The sequence below is a fragment of the Marmota monax genome, unplaced genomic scaffold, assembly GCF_021218885.2.
Source record: "Marmota monax isolate L192 unplaced genomic scaffold, Marmota_monax_Labrador192_F-V1.1 WCK01_AAM20220418_F8-fsc00010, whole genome shotgun sequence".
Classification (NCBI taxonomy): domain Eukaryota; kingdom Metazoa; phylum Chordata; class Mammalia; order Rodentia; family Sciuridae; genus Marmota; species Marmota monax.
Window position 1 is genome coordinate 20,680,142 of NW_026692321.1, and position 26,381 is coordinate 20,706,522.

The window sequence follows — 26,381 nt, forward strand, 5'->3', positions numbered from 1 at the left end:
CTCCTGTTTCCCAGGATAATTACCAGGTTTTGTAGCCCACTGGGGCTTGGTGACTCCACCTAATTCAACTAATCAAAGATTTAGATTAAAATCTTCCTGTTATTATACTGCATGGCCTCTTTTGAGTGAGAGACCTAATCTGTTTTAGCAAGCAAAATCCTTAAACTCTTTGAGTATGTTCACTGGCGGATTAACACGAATTGTAATCCATTCCATTTTCCATCATAGCAGTTACTGATTTGGAACCATTAAGACATTGGGTGTTCCTTAAGACTGTTAACATTTGGCCCTTAAAATCTTGGGGTCTAGATCAGTCTCACTGCTCATGGGCAGAGATCTTTTTTTTTTCACTGACTGATCTAGAGTGCTTGACCCTTTATAAATGATAGAAAAGGTCTGTCAGTAACAGTATTTGTTTAATGAATGGTAAGAGTTTCAAAATGACTGCTTGTATTACTGTTTTGACACCTTGGCCTTATGAAATTTGCCACAAATAAACAGCTCAAATTTTCATTCTCCATATAATTGCTTTTGTCTCTTTAAGAAAGAAGTCTCAGGGGGCTGGGGATGTGGCTCAAGTGGTAGCTCGCTCGCCTGGCATGCGTATGGCCCGGGTTCGATCCTCAGCACCAAATACAAACAAAGATGTTGTGTCCGCCGAAAACTAAAAAATAAATATTAAAATTCTCTCTCTCTCTCTCTCTCTCTCTCTCTTAAAAAAAAAAAAAAAGAAGTCTTAGGAGAAAGTTGATTTGAGTGTGTGCTGCCCAAATGATTCATTGTCAAAACTGTGGCTGTTATTTGGTAAAATATTGGTAAATCTAAGAAGTAAAAGTGATGAGTTACTTGAACATTTTGCAGCTAGCATCTGACAGCCACATTGAGGAAGTTGTCTGTTCAAAAACCAACCAAACATTTCAAGATACTTGTAATTACTTTCTTGCCTTCCTTTCTATAGGTTATATTCTTTTTTGCTGATCTTAAAGCAACTTCACATTTTTTAGGAAAATAGTATAGTTTGTGTGATATTTTCTTTCAAATTTTGCCCCAAAAGTAAGAGCACTTAAACCAGGAATAAAAACTTTAAAGTGGAGAGGCAATTTCTTCATATAACAAATAAGGATTAAGTCAAGATAGAAGTACAGGGAGAAAAAAAAATGTTTTACACACACACACACACACTCTTCAGTAAGGAACAAAATAAGTGGTACAGTGGAGAAAACTCTTCCAGGCAGAAATTATTAATAAGTTCTGTTATTTTGTTAGATTGATTATTCCCGATACCCAGAGTTTATTTATATCTTGTCTTTTCTGTTTAAGAGTAATTACCCAGGCTCCATTCTTGGAGACCCTATCTCAAAACAAAAAGAACTGGGGATGTAGCTCAGTGATAGAGTGCACCCCTGGGTTCAATCCCTAGTACAAAAAAATAAGCCCATATGACTCCTACACGGTGAAAAGGGGGGAGATTGCAGAACATAGCCACTATCCCTGCACCCAAATGGCTTGGAGGGTTGGGTAGAACACATAGAAAAGGAGTGCTGAAAAACTCAATTGGTGTCCTCTATTTAACCTTGTAAAGTTGAACATGTATATTTCCCAATAGCTCATCGGTTTTATTTTGAAACATTTATAGAAAAACTGCATGTGTGCATCATAGGGCATATACAAGAAGTATCAAAACTATTTGACTTTAAGCCATGAACACTGACCAATCAGACCCCGTGCCAGGTATAAACATTGCAGCTGATGACCAAGTCTGTATGAGAATGCTCAATGCATTCACAATAAAAATAAATAAAAGGCCCAAATGCCCATTGACAGGAGCATTGATGCAATATATTAATGGAGCAGAAGAAATGTAATAGTGATCTGCAGTGTCATTCATTAGCATGGTCAAATCTATGATGAATACAAAGGCTGAGTATTAATTCATAAATAAAACTTGTGTTTTAGGATAAATCTGAAGAAAAAGGAACCAGGGAAAAAGTGACCTATTGGAGACTAATGGAGGGAAGAGGACCATATAAAATCTAAACAGTACTGTTGTTCTGTTTCTTGGATATATGAGTCATATGGTTTTGGTGGATGGTACTTTCATGAGTTTTTGTTTTAGGCTTCAACCTACATATGTGTTACATGTAAATTTTGTACATATATTTCCTTTCTTTTTTTAACCTTTCCTATTTTTAAGTTTATTTATGTCAGGTATTTGTTACAATAGCAGAAAACTAACACATTCAAGTATGAGAACTGAATTTACCTTTTTAAAATTTTTTTTATTTAATTAGTTATACATGCTAGTAGAAATGCATTTATGCACTTTGATATATCATACATAGATGTGATATAATTTCTCAATTTTCTAAGTGTACATATTGCAGAATCATTGGTCATGCAGTCACATATATACATACAGTAACAATGTCTGTTTCATTCTATCTTTCCTATTCCCGCATCCCCTCCCCTCCTCTCCCATCACTTACTTCTATCTAATTTAAGGTAAGGTGGTAATGCTATTTTCCCCTAGTCCCCCCTCACACACCCCCCCCCTTATTGTGAATTAGCATCCGCATATTAGAGAAAACATTCGTCCTGTGGGATCCGGCTTATTTCGCTTTGCATGATATTCTCCAACTCCAACCAATTACTGGCAAATTCCATAATTTCACTCTTCTTTTAAAAACATGCATACAGATTCCTTCATGTAAAAGTATATACACAAAAATATTTTTAAATAACTGATTAATAAGCTTCTGTAAAATGAGAACTGCAGAAAATGTTATAGGAGTTCAAGAGTGGCACAGAGCTCTGCACTTATTACTCAAATGATAATGGGATGATATAAGCTGGGTGTTAAAAGATGGAGACCAGATAGAAAATTTAAAGAGTAATGAAGAGAGCATACTATATGCAAGGTCAAAGAAGTGGGAAAAGTTTAAGACATGTTCAGAAAAAAGCAACAGAGTTAAAGAATTCTTACTTGTAAGAATGGAAAGAGATACATTTGGGAAAGTAGAATGGGAACAAACTGGAGGAGTTGTGGACACAGTGCAGAAGATGGTCAAGGTTATGGGCAATCAGCAATGATTTTTCAGTAAGGGAATAAACAGGGCCATCTTGAGAGATGGTGAACTGGATGGATAAGAGAGAAAGAATAGTCAAGAGTCTTCATTCAAATGCTTGGGTCCTCATTCAAGTTTCAGGTCAAATGAAAGATACAAGGAAAAAGCTAACAAAATCTACTTATGTTCCCAACCACTGCTTAACTGTTTACCCACAAAATGAAATTGTCCTACTTTTACAAATCAGGTGGTATCATTGCACACGTAGATTTGTTGATGTATAAGGTAAAATAATTTTCAGTAAGCTGTTTCCCCCAAAACTTTAACATTTATGTGTGTTTGCTGAATTTAATATTTTACAGATTTTGTAAAATGCAAACTGCAAAGATTTTGGGATTCTGATGGGGACTATTTGTGTGTGTGGGGGGGGGGGGCGGGGGTATGACTGAGGATTGAACCCAGGGCCTTGTACACTGGAGGAAAGCACTACTACCAACTGAGCTATCCCCAGCCCAAGATTTGGGGATTCTAAGGAGTACTTTCACCTAATTTCCTTTTGATATATAGTTGTGTATTTATCTGTCTAGAAAGTTCTAGAAGGGTAGCGCCATATTGTTTTAATTTATTTTCCTTCCCAGTTTGTTATATTGTGTTGTAGTGGGTAGTCATTATTCAGTACAACAAAAACACAAGTCTGGAAATTGATAATCACAGGAAACCCTGATACCTTGTAAAAGAGAAAAGAGAAACCTTGGACGCATCCTTGGGACCTCAAGAAATAAACTTGAAGCAGCCATTTTCCTGAAAATTTTACAACTAAGTGGTGCTCTTGATCCATTCCCCCATTTAAAGGTCGTGAAGAAAATGCCAGAGGACTTTGTCAAGAAAAATTAGCTCTTAAGATGTCCTCTCTTCTTACCTGTAGGTGATTTTGCTAAGAAGGGACCCTAAGACTGGGTTTTCAGAGTTGCTGAATGAAGAACTAAGGGAAGTATCACAAATAGGCAAGCCTAAATTACTTTTCTAAGTGTAATAATTATAGTAGCCAAAAAATCTGCAAGAAATCTAAATATCAAGTGATTTAAATACGACCCATCCGTTCTGTAATATTATGTAGTCATTAGAAACAAAAGACGGGCTGGGGATGTGGATTAGTCATACAGTGCTTGCCTGGCACGTGTAGAGGCCCTTGGTTCGATTCCCAGTACCACCTAAAGAAAAAGGTAAATGAAAGACTAGCAACGTGAAAAAAAAAAAAAAAAGTATTTTTTTTTAAAGTGCATGAGTGTGAACGGAAGAAAAGCAGGTTCTGCGTGGGAAAAGGAAAGGAAAGGTGTGTGTGTGGGGGGGGTAAAAGCTGTGAAGGATCGTTTTATTATTAAGTACCTACTACACCTCAGGCGTGGCGGGGGGCAAAGTCCTGCGGCTGACGAAATTTAGGGCTTAAAACAGTAGAACATTACTGTGTCATAAAAAAAAAAAAAAACTTAATAAAAAACACTCTTGGTTTAAGCGGGTAACGTGACCGCGTACGTGGTAACTGCGCTGCTGCATTCTCCCGGGAACCTCTCAAAGTAGGGACGAGAACTGTGGCCCCAGCCCTGCAGGGCCACACGGTCTGACTGCGGGAAGCTAACCGTCTCATCACCGACTGATTTGGGGGCGTGTCGCTGGAAAAGAGAGCAAACTAGGAGGTGTCGCGAGCCGTGCAAGGGCCTCGCCCCGCAGCCGGATAACGGTAGAAGTGGGCTGAGCCGCCTGGGTCCGCGCAGGCGGGGACTTGGCGAGGCGCTGGCGTCAGCCCCGCCCTGCGGCCTGCCCTGCGCGCTGATTGGCCCCTCGGGCCACGCGCCGCCGGCTGCGGGCGGGGGCTCTGCTAGGAGGTGGTGAGGAGTCGAGCGACCTGCGCACAACCGCCCGAAGCCGGGAGCTGAGGCAGAGGCGGGCGGCGCACCCTTCGTGGGTCTCCGCAGGTATCTCTGCTCGAACCGCGCGGTGGGGCCGGCAGACCAGCTTTCAGAGAGTTTCGGCTGTGTCTGGCCGGTCGGTGGCCGCTGGCGGCCCACTCCGCCGCCCACCTGTGTGAGAAAGTGGCCGCGTCTCTGCCCCCTAACAAGCGCCGCGGCCTCGTCCCCGACCCACACCCCTGCACCGGTGAATTCCGCGGGTGCCCTCGCGGCCTCGAGCGCACGCCAGCTCCTGCGGCCAGGGGCTCGGGAGAGGCGGCGTCCCGGAGGCTCGGGAGAGGCGAAGGCCGGGCGGGGCGGGCGTGCTGGTGCGGAGCTGGGGGAGCTGGGCAGGACGGGGAAAGGCCAGGCTAGAGGGACCGGGGGCTGGAGACGTCCCCGCACTCATTCACGGGGGTCGTAGGCGGTCCGGGTGCCGCAGGGAGAAACCCGGGGCCGGGCATCCGCCCGCCCGCCTCTTTTCCCCGGAACAGGGGCGGCGGTCTTGGGGTAAGTCCTGCCTTCCCCTCTTCCGCGGGTCCCAGGACACGCACCCCCGCCCCGGCGTCCGCACCAGCGTCCAGAGCGCCGGCCCGCGGTGGCGCCGTGCTGTGCCTTAGCCTGTACCTCCAGTTAGGCAGCTGCCCTCTTACAAGACTCCAGTACGACTGGGGACCACCTAGCTTCTAGTCCTTAGAAAAGCCTGTGACGTAGCCGGGAATAGAGGCGCACGCTTGAGATCCCCGGGACCCAGGACGCCGAGGCAGGAGGGTCGCAAGTTCAGGGCCAGCCAGGGCAACTTAGCGAGACCCTGTCTAAAAAAGGGCTGGGGATACGACTCAGGGGTAGAGCGCCCCGGGTCCAACCTTCAGTGCCTCCATCCCACGAAAACCAAAATATTGAGGTAAAGTACATTCTTTAGAGACGGATATGCTGTGATGAAATTGAGAACATGTACGTGTAGTTACGAATTCTATAACTAGCATGTTTCCAAATACCAGCGAATTCCGTTACCAATAAGAATTTAACATTTAAATATATTTAGTACTTGAAGTGAAACTTGGCTCAAACTCATATTCAAACCCTTCTTTCCTTGAAAGACACCCTTCCTGGTAAAGAAGATACAAAAAATGATGCTGCTACAGTTTTTGCTAAGCATTCAGCACTGTGCTAGGTATTACCCATGTGGTTCCTTTTCTCAGACTCTACAAAATATGGTATTATTAATAATACCTAATGTGTCATTTTTACTGAGTACTTACTATCTACTGGATTCTGAGTAAACCTAAGTGCTTTTATTTCAATATCATGAGTGAGGAAACCGAGGCTTCCAGAAGTTAAATAACCTAAGGTCACATAGCTAATGAGACATAATCAAGTCTTAAATCCTGAACCAGTCCCTTTTGCGTTTAGACCGATTTAAGTACCCTCTCTTTAGAAAGAAACAAAAAACCCACTCATTTGAATACTGTTCTAGCTGTTGTTCATTTTCTTCTAATCATTGCATGTTCATACTTCCTGCCTCATTTTCTAACTTTAATTCTATTCAGCTGAATATTCTATTCACTCCTACCACTACATGGAAGTGTATTATACGTAATACAATTTCTAATCAGATTTGAATTCATCAAAGGAACTGTGCCAATTAATTATTTTTAAAATGCCTTAGCACTTACTGGGATTGTGGTTCAGATGTAGAGCACCCACCTAGCATGCGTGAGGGCACTGGGTTCGATCCTCAGCACCACATAAAAATAAAGATATTGTGTCCACCTAACTAAAAAATAAATATTTGAAAACAATGCCTTAGCACCTAACAGTTGGATGAGGTCAAAAGCCTTTATAACCATTAGATGATTAAAAATTGAAAAATTTAAATCATCAAAATTATGGAGATATTATATCTCATAATAACTGTAGCAAAACTTCCAGCAATTTGCCAGAATATTTTTTCTCAATTTGCTGTATTATTTTTCAATAATTAGATAATGCTGGTTATGATAGAAATGTTGTAGTCATTTCAATAAAGATTCTTCTTAAGTTATTTTATCAAAAAGATTATTATATACAAGGCCCTTGGTTCAATCTCCACCCCAACCCCCAACCCCCACCCCCCAAAAGTGGTTCTTCCTCATAGTAGTGGCTTAACTCAAACATTAAATGAAGCCAGGTATAGTGGCATATGCCTATAATCCAAGCTAATTCAGAGGCTGAAATGGGAGAATTATTTGAGGGGTTTGAGACTAGCATGGGCAACATACACCCCAAAGACAAGAAGCCACTGCCACAATTTATTGTGTGCAGTTAGACTGCAAATGCTAGAATTAAATTTGTATATTGTTTGCATTATCACTAGGTTTATGTTTTCCTCGCAAGGTGATAATAAGTAACATTGGAATGCTAACTGTATGTCAAGTATTTGACAATGATTTCATTTAATGTTTAAAATAGTTATTTAGTGGTTAAAAAATGAGATTTGGAGTGAAATAGTCTTGGATCCAAGTTCTACTTTTATCACTACTTGGTTTATGGGCAAATATCCTAACTTCTCTAAGCCTCAAATTTTTCATCTAGAAAATAAGGTAAAATACCCAACTTACTGAGATGTTTTGAGAATTAAATGAGATTATGTCTGACACATTATCAAGTGCTCAGTGTGTGATTGCAATTATAAGGCAGCTGCAACTTACCTGACTGCCCTGACTTGAGTTGCCAGTGGATTTGCTGTTAGATCAAATAGACAAATGAATCTCCAAACTACTTCTGCTTCTCTTGTATGATTCTATGCACATTGTGCCAGAGAAGAATTATTTCAGATACCCATAGAATTTATTAGATATATTTACAAAATATAATTTTAAATCTCAGATATTTTATTCAAATATGAATTTTACTTTTGCTTTTCTGTGATGATGGGGATTGAACCCAGGACCTTGTGCATACTTGTGCATACCTTTCACCATGCCAAAGGGCTTTACCTCTTGGCCACTCTCCAGCACCTTGGTAAGATTTTTTTAAATGTTAGTATAACCCATGTAAAAATTCATTAAAGAATTTTACTATAGGAGCAATAGTTTCTTCTATTCCCCCTCTTTGCCTATCTCTTGCCCTCAAAAAATGGCCTGTATTTAGATTTGCCTTTCATTCTTTTCCTCTTACTTGAAAGCAGAACTCCTCTTCTCTTGATATATCTAAACAAAAAGCACAATTGAGGTGAATTTGATTGAGACTATAACATTGATATCTCCTTGCCTTAAGCCCTTTATCCACAACTTTCCTATCAAAGTTTGCTTATTAACATCTGTATATCTCTATTTGGGAATTTCAGATATTTGCTTTCTTTTGTTTTTCTCAAATTTTATATTAAATATCCCAATACATAACCAAAGGTTTAATGGACTAATGTAAAGAGGCCTACTGTAAGCATGATATTTTGCCTTTTTGAGTGATAGAAAAATTGCATTGTATTTCATGATTTATCCATGGTTGTTTTTATATGAAAACTACTTACAACTATTTACCATTGAATAAAAATCATATCCTGAAAGATGTGCTACAGCTATTCTGTATTCTGGTACATCCCACCTCTGAGCCTAGCCCACACCACCCAACCCAATTTGAGATATCTATATCCATCTAGATATAAGGCTGCTCTTACTCAGAAAAGATGCAGATGAGGCCTCCAGCTGTCTCCCAGATGAAGTGGGTAGGAAAGAGCAGAAAGTTCTTACACACATTTCAAGGCTCATGTTATCACTTATTCATCTTTGTATGGAGTTATGGCACCCCTACTCCAGTTTCATAATTACTTTTAATTTGGCTGGACCTTAAGATAAGATCTAGGAAAAAGGATGGGGGGAGGAGAGGGAATCAAAATAGGAGAGAACCAATTAAGGATAATTTCTTCCTCCAAGTTCTTTGTAATGTGGCATCTAATACAGTAGCCACTATCCACATATGTCTATATTCAGTAGCTGGTGCAACTGAAGAATTTTTTACTTTAAATTGAAAAAGTGAAGGAGTATAAAATATTTTCCCTTATACACAACTTTATTTTTTATAGGACTTACATTTCATGTGAACTGTTAATTTACATTTCATGTAAATTGTTAAAAAAAAGCACCATAATTGTAAATAAGTGTAAATAACACACTAGATTTCAAATATTTAGAATATAAAATATCTTATTAATTTTTATATTGATTACCTGTTAAAAATGATATTTTGGATATATTGGTTTGCCTTTTCTTTTTAAATGTGGTTCTAAAATAGTGTAAAATTATATATGTGGCTCTCATTATATTGGACAGTGCTGCTTCAGCCTCACTACATCCAATCTTATTTTCCATTCCTTCCTTCAGCAGGGAAATTTCTGAGGGTCAGGAAGGAGAATCTGAACCTAAATCCTTGAACACCAAGGGAGGCATGGCTGCCTGGGTCACTGTGAGTCATGGATTCAGAGGTTCTCATTAGGATCTTAGAGTAGTATACTGCTTTGCCCATTCATACCTCCATTTCCCAAGTACCCTAAAAACACACCACAGAAGTAATACTAACTAGTATCTATGTTTAGTAATCACCACCAAAGTAATGTTCATGTATATGGTTAAATACTGATGGATTAACTTTGTTTCAGATTTTATTAGATCATAACACTGTATATTCATATACATTTATTATCAGCCATTCCAATAGGATGATCATATACTCAAAATGTTTAAAAATAGAACAATTTATGAAATTGTCATACATTTCTTTGCTAGAATTATTTTCAACTAGTCAATAAATACCAATAAATGCTATTGAATAAGCAACTGTAACAAAAAAAAGGAATTTACAGATATTTTTATGGAAAGGGTTGCTTTTCAGTTCAACACTTGACATCAGTAATTAAGTTCTAGTTGTTAGACAAGTTTCAAGTCTCAATTTATCACCTATTTATCTTTCTATGGAGTTTATAGTACCCCCACCCCAACTCCATAATTACCTCCAATTTAGTTGGACCTCAGGATCTAAGAAAAAGAATAGGGGGAGAGGAGTGAAACATAATAAAGGAAAGAGAATTATGGAACCAGTTAAGTGCTATAATTGGTGATAGTTTGCCTTATTCTATAAAATAATTTGAGGGTGGTGTTTAACAACCATGTAATAAAATTATGCCAGTTCAAGCAGAATAAAAAAAAATCAGGTAAAAAGAACACCACAAATAGATAATGAACTCAGCATGGTTTTTATACTTTCAAATTTAGTTCTAATTCCAGAATAGTCGAAGCAAAGTGGTATACAGTATCTGATTATTTGGGAAGAGAAAGTATATTAGCTACCCAAAAGAAGCATAGCTTTTCCTGGCACTGAATTCTAAAAGCAATTTCTAATGTGAGTCACTATCACAAATAACATTTTTAATAGCAAGTTCAGTAACAGTTCAGATGACTGCTTCCGGTAGATTACTCAATTAGTTTTTATATAGAAATGAATTAATGTGATAAATAATTAATGTTTTATTTTTACAGGAATCTTGGGGAACCAAAATGAGGCACAATCAGATGTGTTGTGAGACACCACCTACTGTCACTGTTCACGTAAAATCAGGGCCGAATAGATCACATCAGCCTAAAAAAACCATTAATCTGAAGCGTCCTATTTTTAAAGATAGTTGGCAAGCATCTGAAAAAAATGCATATAATAACAAATCTAAACGCCCTAAAGGACCTTGTCTGGTTATACAGCGTCAGGAAATGACTGCTTTCTTTAAATTATTTGGTAGGTTTAAAATATCTAATAGTGTAATTATAAAATATGTTAAATTATAAACATATATTTTATCATTTTCATAGAGACCTAAGAGAATAATATTATTTTCTGTGTCAAATGTTCCATCTCCAACCAAGTTTGCATTTGTTTTTACTAGTCTTTTTTTAAATGTTGGAGTTTTGATTGCTTTTCTTGCTAATGGATTAAAAATTCAGATTCATCTAAAATGAGCAGTACACATATGTAATTCCAGTAACTCAGGAGGCTGAGTCAGGAGGATCAAAAATTCAAGACCAGTCTCTGCAATTTAGTGAGATCCTGGGGATGGAGCTCAGTTCCCAGTACCAAAAATTAATTAATTCAGACTCATCTAGCTTCTAGACTACTTAAATCCAAGTGAATCAAATGTAGATTATGAGCACTTTTGGATCATAGCATGAGTTTTATTTGACATAAAATAAAATAATACATGAAGACTCAAGTGAGCTACCAACCCAGGCTTAAGGGTTTCCCAGGACTTTCACAGCTAAAACCAAGCAAATGGATGTTGGTTTCTCTAGAAAAGTTCAGTATTACAAGTATTATATCTTGGGAATATTATAAAAAATTAACAAATGTTTTATCATGTTCACATAAAATTTGAGTTTGAATTTGTTCAAATCATGAGACAATGCTCCTATGCTGATAAATTCTGTAATAGGCAAAAAGAATCTTCTTTATAGTACTTCTACTAGCCAAGAAAGAACAGGAATCTTTATTTGGAGATATGGTAAGTAAGGTAGACAGATTAGAAAATGGGGTAGGCTACATGGGTTCTGGGAAGTACCTTTGGGAATGAATAAAGTCAATTGATACCGTGATTTGGTGGACATAGGTAACAGTTCTCCTTGTTTATAGAGGAAAGCCAGTTTCATTAAGGCAAGCTGGTTAAGATATAAAGAAACCAATGAAAAAAAGTGAGATCTTTAAAAAGAAGAAGGAAAAGGAAATATATATAAGGAATAAAAGTAGAAGAAGATATAAAAAAAAAATGCTCCCTCATCAGGAATTAGAATGTTAACACAAGTTTCCCTTTCTCCTTATTAAGGATAGGACATAGGCTGGGGTCATAGCTTAGTGGTAGAGCATTTGCCCAGCGTGTATGAGGCATTAGGTTTGAGTGTCAGCACTGCATATAAATAAAAACATAAAGGTCCATTGACAGCTAGAAAAGTGTGTGTGTGTGTGTGTGTGTATATATATATATGTATGTGTGTATATGGGTGACAGTGACAAAAATTGGGGAACATAGCTCAGTGGTGGTGCTTGCTTAGCACATGTGAGGCCCTGGGTTTGATCCCCAATACCACAAAAAAATTTAAAAATTGTATAGGATAAAATTATTTCTTATAAACTTCTTTAATACCGATAACTGGTCATCAGATACACGAGAAAATACCTACTGTTAGCTTTGGTAACAAGAAATAAAAATGGAAGCTCGTGTGGTGGCACATACTTGTAATCTCAGCAACTCAGGAGGCTGAGTAAGGCAAGAGGATTGCAAGTTCGAGGCCAGTCTCTGCAATTTAGCAAGACACTATGTCAAATTTTAAAAGGGCCAGGATGTAGCTCAGTGTTAAAGTACCCCTGGGTTCCATCCCTAGTACCACCCCCTCAAAAGCCAAAAATTAATTCTCAGGAAAATCAGTAGTTATTCTTAGAACTTTCCAAAATTTTATTACATTGATGATATTTGTAGCATGTAAAATGACTATAAAGGAATTATGCTTTGTTATATAAAATGTGGGGTGGGAGAATGAGCTGGGCCCAATGCTGCATGCCTTGTAATCTTAGCTAGTTGGAAAGCTAAGGCAGGAGATGACAGATTCAAGGCTAGTCTTGGCAATTTAGACCCTATCAATATAAAAATAAAAAAGGCTGGACTGTATCTCAGTGGAAGAGTGTCCCTGTGTTCAATCCCCCATACCACAAATTAAATAAATAAATAAAAATAAAAGGAAAGGGTAGGGGAATGCAAAAAAGCAGATTTTCCTAGATTATATCCTAAAAACTACCAATATATTTTGAGATTATGTATTTTCACCTTTAGTATTTATGTTTTCCCAAATTAAATATTAATTATAAATAGTAAATTTTGAACCTCTTTTTTTTTATAAATATTTTCATATGTATTTGAATAATAGATAAGTGAAACAGATAAATAAAAGAGAAAATCCAACACTAAAATCCCTGGAAACTGAAAGGAAGTATTCATGCTGGGTACAACACTTATAATCCCAGCAGCTTGGGAGGCTGAGGATCATAAGTCTAAAGCCAGCCTCAACAATTTAGCAAGGCCCTAAGCAACTTAAGCACCCCTGGGTTCAATCCCAGTTACCAAACAAAAAACCAATAAAACAGTATTCATTAAAGAATTTGTTTAAAGCTGAATTATCTATCAGTTTTCATTTCCAACTGTACTTTGGAACCGGGCACAGTGGTGCATGCCTGTAATCGCAGTGGCTCTGGAGGCTGAAACAAGAGGATCTCACAAAGCCAGCCTCAGCAATGGCAAGGCACTAAGCAACTCAGTGAGAACCCTTGACTCTAAATAAAATACAAAATAGGGCTGGGAATGTGGCTCAGTGGTTGAGTGCCCTTCAGTTCAATCCCCAGTACCCCCCCCCCCAAAAAAGTTTGATTTTGGAAAGAAATGATGAGCTAGAATTACATAATATGCTATTAGGTAGTCAATAAACAAAACACATACCATTCTCCCTTAAAGCTGAGCTTCATACATAGGGAGGGGAGGCAAATCAGATGGAAAGATAAAAGATAAGGCAGTAGCTTTTTGTATGGTACTTGCTATAGCAAATATGGTAACTACTGACAATTACACCTTAGACTACACTGGTCTAGCCATTTTTGTTGGATTTCTAAGCATCATTTATAATATCTTGATATAGAAAGTAAGTCTTCAAAAGGAGATATTTTATTATTAAAAGGTAAGTCATAGCTGTGTTTTGTTGTAGATGATGATTTAATTCAAGATTTCTTGTGGATGGACTGCTGCTGTAAAATTGCAGACAAGGTAAATTTGGTAACAATATAAATCATTAGCATTTATTATGTTACTAGATCATCAGAACTTTAATAAAACACTAAGAGCTTATTTTACTAAGACTAGGAAAACAGACTGCATTGTTTCTTCAACACAAAATCCTTACACCTTAATTTTTGGAATAATATACTACATAGATTTCAGTGAATATTATTGATTAGATTTAAATGAAGTTTATATCTAAGTTTATATCTTTTATTGAAAACAAGAATCAATATAGACTTGATACATTTTTATTAGAATTATTACCTTTTATCAGGCTGCAGGGAAAATATTTTGAGATTCACTCCTTTTGTAGCAGTTTCTTAAACATTTGAATATTTGAATATTTTATTAAGATAAAACAAGGGCTGGAGTTGCGGCTCAGTGGTAGAGCACTTATCTAGCATGTGTCAGGCACTGGGTTCAATATTCAGCACCACATATAAATAAAGAAAAATAAAAAGGTTTAAAAAAAAGAAAGCTATAATTGGAAAAAAAAAAAAAGATAAAACAAACAAATAGGTATAATCTCAGTGATTCCAGAGGCTGAGGCAGGAGGATTGTAAGTTCTAGACCAACATCAGCAATTTAGCAAGATCCTGTATCAAAATTAATAAAAAGGCCTGAGAATGTAGTCAGTGGTAAAGTGCCCCTGCACCTGCTGCCCCGCACCAAATCTCAATGATTTTGTGGGGTAAAATTAGTTTATCATGTTTTTTATTTAGGGCTATTCAAGTTTACATAATATCTAACTTACATTCTCAGAACAATGCTGTTTTTATGCTTTTTTCTTTAATAAAAACAGTGGAATACATTACAACTCATATATAGAACTCAATTTTTCATATCTCTGTATACGTAGTAATTCACACAAATTCGTGTCCCATACGTGTACTTTGGATAATAATGATCATCACATTCAACCATCATTAATTACCACATGCCCACTCCCTTCCCCTCCCACCCCTCTGCCCTATCTAGAGTTCATCTATTCCTCCCATGCTCCCCCTCCCTATGCCTCTATGAATCAGCTTTCTTAAAGAAAACATTCTGCATTTGTTTTTTTTTTTGTGATTGGCTAACTTCACTTAGCCACATTTTTATGCTCTGTTATTAGACAAAAGAGAATTGTTTCTATGCTTTTTGAGTTAGCTAAATAGTTACAATTTCAGCTTTGTAAGTGCCATTTTAGACTAGGCAGTCATGTTGACAGTTCAGCATAACTTCACATCACACTTTAAATGTGTAAACAAAAGGAATGATTGGAAATTTAGCTTATGATTAAGTACTACTAAGTATTGAAGTGAATGTTTTTACTTCCCACTTAAGATGGCAAAGATAAAATGAAAAGTGTTTATTTTAAATTTTGGAAACTTCATTTTTGAAAATTCCAAATATATACAACTTAAAGTAAATCATATTGTATGAAGGCCCACTGGGTACTTCTCATCTGGCTACCACAGTCATGAATTCATGGCCATTTTTGTTTCTTCTAAATCCCTGCCCTTGAGACTGGATTATCTTCAGGCAAATTACAGACATCCTAGCCTTTAATCTATAAATATTTTTAAATAAAGGATTTTAAAACATAATCACAATGTCACTAACACTTTAAAATTTACAGTAATGTTTTAATATCAAATATCCATTTTCTGTGGAATCGTTTTTTTAAACTTCATGGCTTTTTTTATGCATTAAAGTTGTGGACAGCAGGGGGCAGTAGTTGAAAAGAGAACTGTATCAATACTACTTTAATAATCCTTTACCAGAAGTCACGTGAAAACTTGGAATCACCTTGGTGCCCAATACTGTGACTATAAGATGAATGGGTATTTTATGAGAAAGAAAATATTACAATTATAACTTGTTTGTAATTTGAATAGTAAGATCCTGTTGTGTTCTAATAACAGGTTAGCCATGTAGCTTTCTAATAATACATTTAAAATATGTTTTCCCCGTGGGAGTGGAGTCATCTTATTCTGATTTCTTGAGTTATTTAGAAAACTCCTGAAAGTTACTTGAAAAATAAGTATCAGGGTTCAGTGGTAGAGCATATATTTAGCATACATGATGCCATATATTTAGCATACATAATCACCAGCACCAAGAAAAAAAGGCAGGGAGGTGAGCATGGATGTCTACAAATAAAAGTTTAGAAGAAAAGTGTATTGTGTGTGTGTACACACACACACACACACACACAAATATAAAGCAAATGCTGCAAAATAATAATTTGTGAGTCTATATGAACCATGTATAGTTACTTTAATATTACTTCAACTTATCTATAGGTTTGAATTTTAAGTTAGAAAAATGGGGTTTTAATTCAAAAAATTATTTACAAATAAAATTTAGGAGTCTTATCTAGTTAATAAATGGTCAATAACTATCACTATTGACATGGATTGATTACAGGAAACAAAGTACTCAAATCGATACTATAATAAAGATAATGCTTTTTAACTTGTTTATAAAAAAAAATTTTAAATTTAACTATTTGGGGCTGGGGATGTGGCTCAAACGGTAACGCGCTTGCCTGGCATTCGCCATTCGCGGGGCGTTGGGTTCGATCCTCAGCACCACATAAAATAAAATAAAGATGTTGTGTCCACCGAAAACTAAAAAATAAATATTAATAAATAAATAAATAAATTTAACTATTTGGACAATTTATGAAAGCAAATGTTAATTTCTAACTTTTTTCCTTATAGTATCTTTTGGCTATGACCTTTGTTTATTTCAAGAGAGCTAAATTTACTATAAATGAGCATACCAGGATAAATTTCTTTATTGCTCTGTAAGTATGCTTTCTATGATGTGATTTTATGTTATTTATAATGTATGAGATAACTTATTTAAAACAGAAGCAGTTAAAACTTTATGGATATCTTTGCTGGTGTGGTGGTGCATGCCTATAATCCCAGTGGTTTGGGAGGCTGAGGCAGGAGGATTTTGAGTTCAAAGCTAGCCTCTGCAAAAGTGAGGCACCAAGCAACTCAGTGAGACCCTGTCTCTAAATAAAATACAAAATAGGACTGGGGATGCGGCTCAGTAGTTGAGTGTCTCTAAATTCAATCCCTGATACCCAACCAACCAAAAAAAATTTATGGGTATCTTTGAATAGACCTTCCTGTATAAAATCTATGCATTTTTTTACCTTAATATGATATTTTTATGTTCTTTTCATTGAGCTTATCATGCTGCATGCCTAAGACTTATTGTTCAATATTCCTCTCGAGTTTGTATTGTGCCTTTTACAGTTTTCAGAGTGTTCCCATATACATGATCTCAAATTCTCTTCTTTATGACTTAAATTAAAAAAAAAAAAAAAAAGCTAGGATTTTGCCGGGGCTGTAGCTGGGTGGTGGAGTGCTTGACTGGCAAGTGTGGGGCACTGGGTTCAATCCTCAGTACCACATAAAAATAAATAAATGGATTAAAGGTATTGTGTCCATCTACAACTAAAAATATTTTTTTAAAAGCTAGGAGATTCTCTTTTAAATTTCCAGTTAATATACAATAAAAATCATTACTATCATTGCCCTTTTACATTGAACATTTTGTGGGAAATAAGTCTAGACATACTCTTTTGTGTATCTATGTCTATAAGATAGCAGTCATTCATGTTTAATTCTTTTGGTATCCACTGACTATTTTACTGAACACAGTGAACAAAGGAATATAGTTTGTTTTCCATTAACTTTGTGTTAGTTCATGTAAACTTTGTGATCTGTTAAATGATTTTAATGATGTGATTTTCCAATCTGTAAGTCAGAATTCAGCTAATAGAAATGTAATTTTAAAATATATTTTGGAGGGGCTGGGGATATAGCTCAGTTGGTAGAGTGCTTGCCTTGCATGCACAGGCCCTGAGTTCCAGCACCACACAAAAAACCATACAGTCACACACACACACACACACACACACATGTATATGTACGTGTGTGTGCGTGTGTGTGTGTGTGTGTGTGTATGGGCTGGGGTGTTGCTCATTGGTAGAGTACTTGCCTAGCATGTGTGAGACCCTGGATTCAATCCCCAGGTCAAAAAAAAAATTATATATATTATACATACATACACACACACACAATTTTTTTGTTTTCTATCTTATATCTGGATATAATGCAACATCAAACTTACAGTATCTATCAACATCAAAGAGTAAGTTTTTACCTAAAGTCTATTTTAATTTGGAATTAGAGTTATTAAAGAAAAAAAGAGTTATTAAAGGCATAAGACTAGAAGAAACTGACTGTTGCATTTATTGAAGAGACATACTTTCCAATACATAGGAAAAAGTGAACTCAAATTTAAAATTTGGTGATGATCGCTAAATTGGAAGAATATAATAGTATTAGCAAATACTGAGTATTACATACAAAGCACCATGACATTTTTTATATATTAATATATTTAGTTTTCCCTGTGAAATAATTTTTTCTGAGACAGGGTCTCACTGTGTTGCTTAGTTGTTGGCCTTGAAATCGTAATCCTTCTCCGTTAACCTCCTCAGTAGGTAGGATTATAGGTTTAGTCACCATGCCTCCTTGAAATGCATTTTTTTTTAAATCACCGGTTTACAGATGAGGAAACAGACTCAGAAAGATTAATTATTTTTGAAGATCACGAAAGTTAGTAAGGAGCAGAGATGAGGTACAAATTCAGCTGTGATTTACCAATAGTCAAATTCAGCCATTGACACCAAGTTAAATGGCTGTTTACATGTCTCAGTATTATATCTGTATGTTGATATAATATCTTTTATAGTTTTTTCTCACCTGAGAATTTTTTTAAAACCTGGAACTTTAAATCTTACTAGAAGCCTTAAATTGGATTTGTTTCACATGTTTTGTAAAGTTATCATTAAAGCACTTGTCAGCATGTACTATGTAGTGAGTAGTCTGTAGGTTGCATCTCATGTTGTAATATAAGTTCTATGTTAAAAATAACATGAATTGTAATTTCCATTCTATGTCTAGTCATAATTTTTTGTATAGCCTGACTCAGTAGTTCCTATATTTTCTATTAGCTACAGTTCTAAAACTGAATTTCTTTTCCTTTCTATATAATCTTAGTTTCCTTTCAATATATTCTTATAACACTCTGAACTTCTATTATCACTCTTCCATATTCTCTTTCATGGTTTTTTGTTTCATATTTACTTGCCTCCTCTACTTAACTGCTCCTTAAGATCAAAGAACATGTATTTTTTTTCCCCACATAGGAAGGGTTACATTCAGGGCCTCAGTGTTAAGAAAATGCTCTACCAGTGAGCTATATCCCCATTCTTTTTTAAAATTTCATGTTGAGACAGTCTTGCTAAATTGCCCAGGCTGACCTCAAATTTGCAATCCTCCTGCCTCAGCCTCCTGAGCAGTTGGGATTACACATACTCCCTACCACACCCAGTTCATTTATCTTTTTTTTTTTTTTAATTTCATCCTTCAATGACTACAATAGGAAGTTCTTAATTCTTTACTTGAATAAACATAATTATTACGCAAAAGAAATGGACTCTGCACCAAGGAAATCTGTTTCAAGTTGGAGGATATCTTCCTCATATGTGATAGAGATTTTGTCATACTGAACATGAAAAAATTGTTAATGTAGAGTAGAATCATGATGTGATCCCAATATGGCTCCAAAGTACATTATAGATTTTTGATATTTTTCAGATGTATTTATCCCCTTATTTTAACAGGGTACTTTTTAAATTTTCTGCCCATGATTCCTTGTTCCCTATGTATTTTGTAATATTTTTGTTGTATATTACCCATCTTTCCTGAAAAATCAACTATGGGGCTTGCATTATTTCAGATGGCAAATCTGCTCCATCCTTAACTTTGTTCCTGTATTATCTAACATGTCTCATATTTTTTCTGACTGCTTTTAATATTTTTTATCATTAGTTTTGAGCAATGTACTTTGGTATAATTTTCTTCATGTCCATTTGGCTTTGAAGATTTATAATTTTCATCAAATTTTTAAAATGTTCAGCCATTATTTCTTTAAATATTTTTCTGCATACCCACTGACTTAAGAGACTCTAATTTCACCTTTATTAGACTTTTGGGGGTTATCCCACATCTAAATTATGCCCTGTTCATGATTTTTGTTCCTTTTTTTTTCTCTGTGTATGTCATTTCAAATAGTTTCTGTGCCTTCAATTCACAAATCTTCTATAGTATTTAATCTGCCATTAATTCCAGTATAATTTTCTTCTTCTTCTTTCCTCCTCTTTCTCTCCTCCTTTTTTCCTTCTCCTTCCTCCTCCCCCTCTTTTGCTTCCTTTTTCTCCTCCTTCCTCCTTCTCCTTCTTCTTATTCCTCCTCCTCTTTCCTCTTCTTTCCCCTCCCTTCTTCCCTCCTTCCCTCCTTCCTTCCTCCCTTCCTCCCTTCCTCCCTCCCTTCCTTCCTTCCTTCCTGGCTTCAAACTCACAATCTTCCTACCTCAGCCTCCCTAATAGCTGGGATTACAGGCATCATTTAGTGTAGTTTCATCGTATTTTCATGTCTAGACACACATTTTCAATGTCTATTTTTTGAGCATATGGATTAATTTTAACTTTAAAAATATTTCAGTAGATGGACATAATACCTTTATTTTATTTATTTTTATATGGTGCTGAGGATTGAACCCAGTGCCTCACACATGCCAGGCAAGTCCTCTACAACTGAGCCACAACTCAGCCCTAATTTTAACTTCTAATGTCCTTGTTTAGTTTTGATTGATTGGTTATTCTTATTATGGATTGTTTTCCTTCTTCTGTGCATGCCTGGTCCCTCTCAAATATTTGATAGAATTCTGATCTCCATTCATGTATACAGAAACTACCTGAGTCTAGGGAAAGATTATTTTAAAAAATATTAGGAAACAGTGTTTAACATTCATTCACATAGAGCTGGAACGATGTCTGTTTCTACCAACCAGACTGAAAATTCTTAATTTATGAAGTTTTAAGAACTCAAGAACTCAGGAAGTTCTTGCCTCAGGTAGTTATCAGTAATTAGCCTCAGACTCAACATTGCTCCAGATACATATAAGAAATAATAAAATCAGGACATGGAAGGATCCAGTTGTTTCCAAGTAACTTAACTGCATCCCAATATGAAACTTAAGATTTATAGGAGTACAAAAATACCCAGAACCCAACAAGGTAAAATTCCCTATATCTCTATTTTTGGTATGCCTTTCTTTAAATTATGAGTAAAGTTGAACATCTTATATGTGTTTAAAAGCCATTTGTATTTCTTTTTGTTGTTGTTAACTATTCTTTCTGTCCTTGCCCATTTCTTTTTTGGGTTATTGGTCTTACTAGGTATCTGGCTAATACAGTTGAAGAAGATGAGGAAGAATCCAAGTATGAAATTTTTCCATGGGCTCTAGGGAAAAACTGGAGAAAACTGTTCCCTAATTTCTTAAAGTTAAGGGACCAACTCTGGGATAGAATTGATTATAGGGCTATTGTAAGCAGACGATGCTGTGAGGAGGTAAGGACTTTAAAATGCTTACATATGTAACCTTTGTCTTCTGTTTATTTAATTTTCCTTTCTTTTTAATATGGTTTTAATGTTTCTTTTTTGTTTTGTAAATGTAAGCACATATAATAAACCTGACCATTACTATGTCTACCATTTCTGAATTACCTTATTGGTATTTGAATTTGTGTCATAATAATTAAAAATTGTCATTTCTGTTTTTCAGAGCAGGCTACTCCTATAGTACTTTTATTTTAATGTGCTTCTCGTTCCTAGAAGATCACCAATATATTAGGAAAGAGTGGTGTGAGCATACCAAAATAAATGCTTATTAAGGATTGTAATAACTCTGGAATTGAATCAACAATTTATGCTAAATATGTGATATTTCAAGTTCCCAAGATTGAAGTATATAATTTAAATTAAATATTTTTTAAACCCATATCTCTATTCACATAGAATACGTTGTTTCCTTGATGTTAGATTTCAAGGTAAACCAAAAGGACACTAAAAATTTTAAAGTCAATTATTTGATCAAATGTTTTGGTTTTTAATAAAGAAAGCTAATGTTTCAAACTAAAGGAAAATTTGAGAGAAAACTAAATGGAGAACAGTGATCACTGTAAGCTCTTGTATTAGTTTAGAAATTTTGATAAATGTAAGGTAGATTAATTTATCACTAAGTTAAATCCTATACAGTTAAATGATTATGGGCCAAAAGGAACCAATTAAAAGATTAGTGGCAAACCTAAGTGAAGACTTCAGTGGTATGTCACAGAATTCTGCCTAGAACCAATCTTGTTAATTAATTATATTTATTAATGAATGAAGATAAAACAGACATACATATTTATAGGATAAATTAAGAGGATTGTTGACTCTTGGGAAAAGATTCAGAAATAACTTAAAAGAATACACAGTAAGTCAAGCTTTTACAAGATTAAATTCAGTAGATGAAAAGTTGGATGTATGAGGTCCCTTCAAATTAATGGATCCTCATTAAGGAATTTAAATTGGACTCATTCCAATTAAAGAGCATTGGAAGAGTACTGTATTTTCACTTTGTCATTCCCTCCCCAATTTAAGAGTGGATAATTTGCATATCTGTTGTCATCCTTATGGACTATATTTGAACACACTAATTTTTTCAAAGTAAATGCTTCAGAACCTGTGAGACACCCAGCTAAAAGAATAGAAGGGGGCTAGCTCAGTTGGTAGAGTACTTGCCTCAAATGCCCAAGGCCATGGGTTCAATCCCCAGCAACACCAAAAAAGAGAGAGAGAGAAAGAGCGCATGCGTGCGTACCAGTAACAAGACTCCAGGAGGACTGGCAATACTTTATCTGATGACTGACCACCCCACTACTTTCTAGACATTTTCACACCAGCAGGGTTAATATACTCTATTAGAGCTGGAAACATCTTATCTGCTGTACCAGACTGTAAAAGAGCCAAAGAGAATGCTGTGGCTTAATAGTGTGGACTTTATAATGAAGCTCTGAAAATTACCCATGAGTTTCCTCAGTTTTTTCCTTTAGGGGTTGCACAACATGATTGGTCTTAATGAATTTTCTTGTGATTGCAAGTGGCTATGGTAAAGACTATTAAAGGAGGCCTCACTTGTTTGATGGAGAGGCTCATATGATTTCTAATATTTAATTTGCTCCATTTAAATTTTCATTTACTCAACTTTAGACATTCTAATCTGCATTTTTGTTGGAACTGATATATTGACTGTTCTCACCCAAGTCCTTTTATAAACTATTGCCACTCCAGTATGTGGTCAGATAAGATCAGAGTCAGAGCAGTTTACACAACTGCTATTTTACTAATTAAAAATTTTAAATAAAAAAATAATGTGAATATAAAAGATTAAAATATTATAGACAGCTGAAAATTTAGTTTTGGAATGGGACTTCCAGGAAGTTTAGACTTAAGCTGCAGAAAAGAGGTAATCATCAGATTATAGCTAAAGTATTGCATTTAGTTCTGCATACCACACTTGAAGAATATTGAAGAACAAATATATAGAGAGAGGAGAGCAACTAGAATAGAGCAGGGTCTCAAAAGAAAAATGTCATATGTAGAATAACAAAAAGTAGAGATTTTTAGTATGAAGAAGAGAAGATTTCGGAAGCTTACTAGCTGCTTTCAGATATTTAAAGTACCATAGCAGGACAGAAAATATATGTGAATTTTCTTTTTGGAATGTAAGCAGAGGATTAAGATCTGTAGATGGAGAACTAAAATTCAATAATAATCGTTCAGTTGTTCTAACAGTTATGTGAAAATGAGATAGACTGTTCGAGAGGCAGTGATTTCTGTCACTGATGACTTTTTAAAAACAAGCAGTTGATTGTTATACAGAAGATTCATCCTTTAGGTAAGCAATTAAACTAAAGTTTTTCCTAACTTTAAATTTTGAGAGTTTAAAGGTATATAAATTTTTATTGCCTGAGCTTTTCCTGGGCAAGCTAGCTTGTTCCTTAATGTTTGACAGAACTCATTCATTCATTAAGTACATACTGATTTATTGATTATGTAGTAAGTCTACCAGATCCTTTATATTGCTTTTAACTTAAAAATGCTTAAAGCAAAAATAGCAGTAACATCCATTCATTCTAGGTCGTAGAAATATGGATGCATGATTGTTATTGTATCCCTTATGCTTTTTCATATGTCAACATTTAAAAACTGTTTTTAAACTGATAAAGAAAAACACAAAAATTGTACATATTAATGGGATACCATGTGATGTTTCATTACATGATTTCATTGTATAATCAGGTTAGACATATCTATCTCTTCACAAACATCACTTTTAAAAAAATATTTATTTTTTAGTTGTAGTTGGATGCAATACATTTATTTTATTTATTTATGTGTGGTGCTGAGGATCGAACCCAGGGCCTCGCACATGCTAGGCAAGCACTTTACCGCTGAGCCACAGCCCAAGCCCCCGCATTTATCACTTTTTTGGGGCAAAAATATTTTAAAATCCTTTTTCTAAACAACAAAAAAATCCTTTCTTCTAGCTTTTTGATCAAAAAGTTCACCTTATTTAAATCTGCTTAATCCCTTTATCCTCTATCACAATATCTTATTTGTTTCTATAGCACTGAACAAATTTTGTAGTTATTTACTTGCCTATTGTTTAAACTATAAACTGAATATTTTATGAAGTCAAACATATTACACTTCTAATATCTCCCATTTCTGTTCTCACACTCAATTGGTAACAATAATGCATTCTCTTTAACTGAGAAAATAAAGCAATCAGAAAAGAATGTCAACATACAGCAAATCTGTCATTCTAACTGTATGTTTACCTATATATTCTGCCTCCCTTCAATATTGTGGAAGAACCATCTTTGCTCCTATCCAAGTCCATTCCCTCTATTTGTGCACTAGATCTCATTTTTTCTTGCTTTTTTCATAACATCACTCCAGTAATTGTCTCCCTTTCCAGCATTTCATATTTTGTTTTACTAGACCACTGCCATCAGAATACAGAATTGCTCTAAGATTGTCACCAACTTAAACAAATTAAAAAGTTTCATCCCCCAGCTACATTTCTGTGCCCTGCCTCTTTTAATTAAACCCCGTAAAGAGTTTGTACTCTGTCTCTACTTCCTTCATTTCCATTCTCCTTGAAACTATGTAAAGTCTTTCCCATCATTACACAAAAACTTTTCAAGGTATCAAATAGTTCTGAATTGCCAAATCTGAAGTTCTTAGCCCTCAACTTAGCAGCAGCAATTGGTAGATGTCATTTATCCCGATATTCTCTTCATTTGGTTTCAAGGATATCAGATTTTTCTTTTTCAGACCTATTTGTCAGTTCCTTTCCACCTCACTAATCTCATTAGAATGCCCCAGGGCTCAGGGTCCTAGGAGATGACTTCTCTCTTCTACTGATAGTACTAATATCATTCATTCCCAAAGCTTTAATGAGGATAGCTAACATCTCTTCCACATCCTGGTCTGCATATCAAATTGCTTGTTCATATTTTATTGCCTAAATAATAACCCAGACTTAACATGTTTAATACTGAACTCCATATTTCTCTACACAGACCTCTAAACCTTTTATTCCTTACTGTCATCCATATGTTAGTAAAAAGCAACTAAAACTTTTAGTTGTTCAGGCCAAAAAATTGTTATTGTTGATTCTTTTTTCCTTTTTCTCACATCCATACTTGAAAAAAATGTCATTTCTTATAAACCCCACCACTAATATCCTACTGTCATCTTTTGCCTTGATTTTTTCCATAACCTTCCCAATGGTCTCTCCTATAACCTTTCTTCCCTGTACTTTTTTTGTTCATACAGCAACTGAAGTAAATCTTCTAAAAAATAAGTGAATCATGACTCTTTTCATCAAAAGCCCCCAGTGGCTTCTCATCTCATATAGGGTAAAAGGCAAAGTCCTTATGGTTCTACCAGCTCTCCTTTCTTATCACTTTGACCTCATCTGCTATCCTTGCCCACTCTACCTCAGCTACACTGGCCTCCTTGCCATACTCTTCAAATACACCAGGCTCATTCCTACCTTAGGTTCTCTGCACTTGCTGTTCTCATTACTTAGAATGCTCTTTCCCTAGAATTGAATATGCTTCACTTCCTCACTACATCCAGGATTATGCTTAAATGTCACCTTAAAGAGATCTTTCCTTATGCTACATAAGGTAATATTCCCTCAAAGTAGTATTGAAGTGTCTAGAAAGCAACCATCACTATTTTGTTCAATTGAATTTTGACAAGGTTGTCAAGAGAATTCAATGGGGGACAAATAATATTTTTTTTTCAACAAATGGTGCTGGACAACTGACATGCAAAAGAATGAAGTTGAGTACCTCCCTTATACTATATATAAAATTTAACTCAAAATGAATCAAAGACATAAAAGTCCAAATTAAAACTGTAAAACTCTTAATTAAAAGAAAATGTAGTGATAAATCTTAGTGACCTTGAATTAGGTTTCTTAGATATGAGACCAAAAATACAAGCAACAAAAGAAAATATGGATAAAGTAGATGTCATCAAACTTAAAAAC

At 35.7% G+C, this 26,381-nt stretch overlaps 1 protein-coding gene across 2 annotated transcripts in view; it reads left to right on the top strand.

The window, feature by feature from the left end:
- Positions 1-3,549: 3,549 nt before the first annotated feature.
- Spdya (speedy/RINGO cell cycle regulator family member A) overlaps positions 3,550-26,381 on the top strand; it is a 36,008-nt gene continuing 13,176 nt past the window's right edge. For both annotated transcript variants that reach the window (XM_046441554.2, XM_058578439.1), the window contains exons 1-5: positions 3,550-5,038; positions 10,525-10,774; positions 13,777-13,835; positions 16,559-16,644; positions 21,166-21,337. In XM_046441554.2, the coding sequence (XP_046297510.1) occupies positions 10,543-10,774; positions 13,777-13,835; positions 16,559-16,644; positions 21,166-21,337 (549 nt within the window). In that variant the 5' untranslated portion in view covers positions 3,550-5,038; positions 10,525-10,542. The remainder of the gene's footprint in view (positions 5,039-10,524; positions 10,775-13,776; positions 13,836-16,558; positions 16,645-21,165; positions 21,338-26,381) is intronic.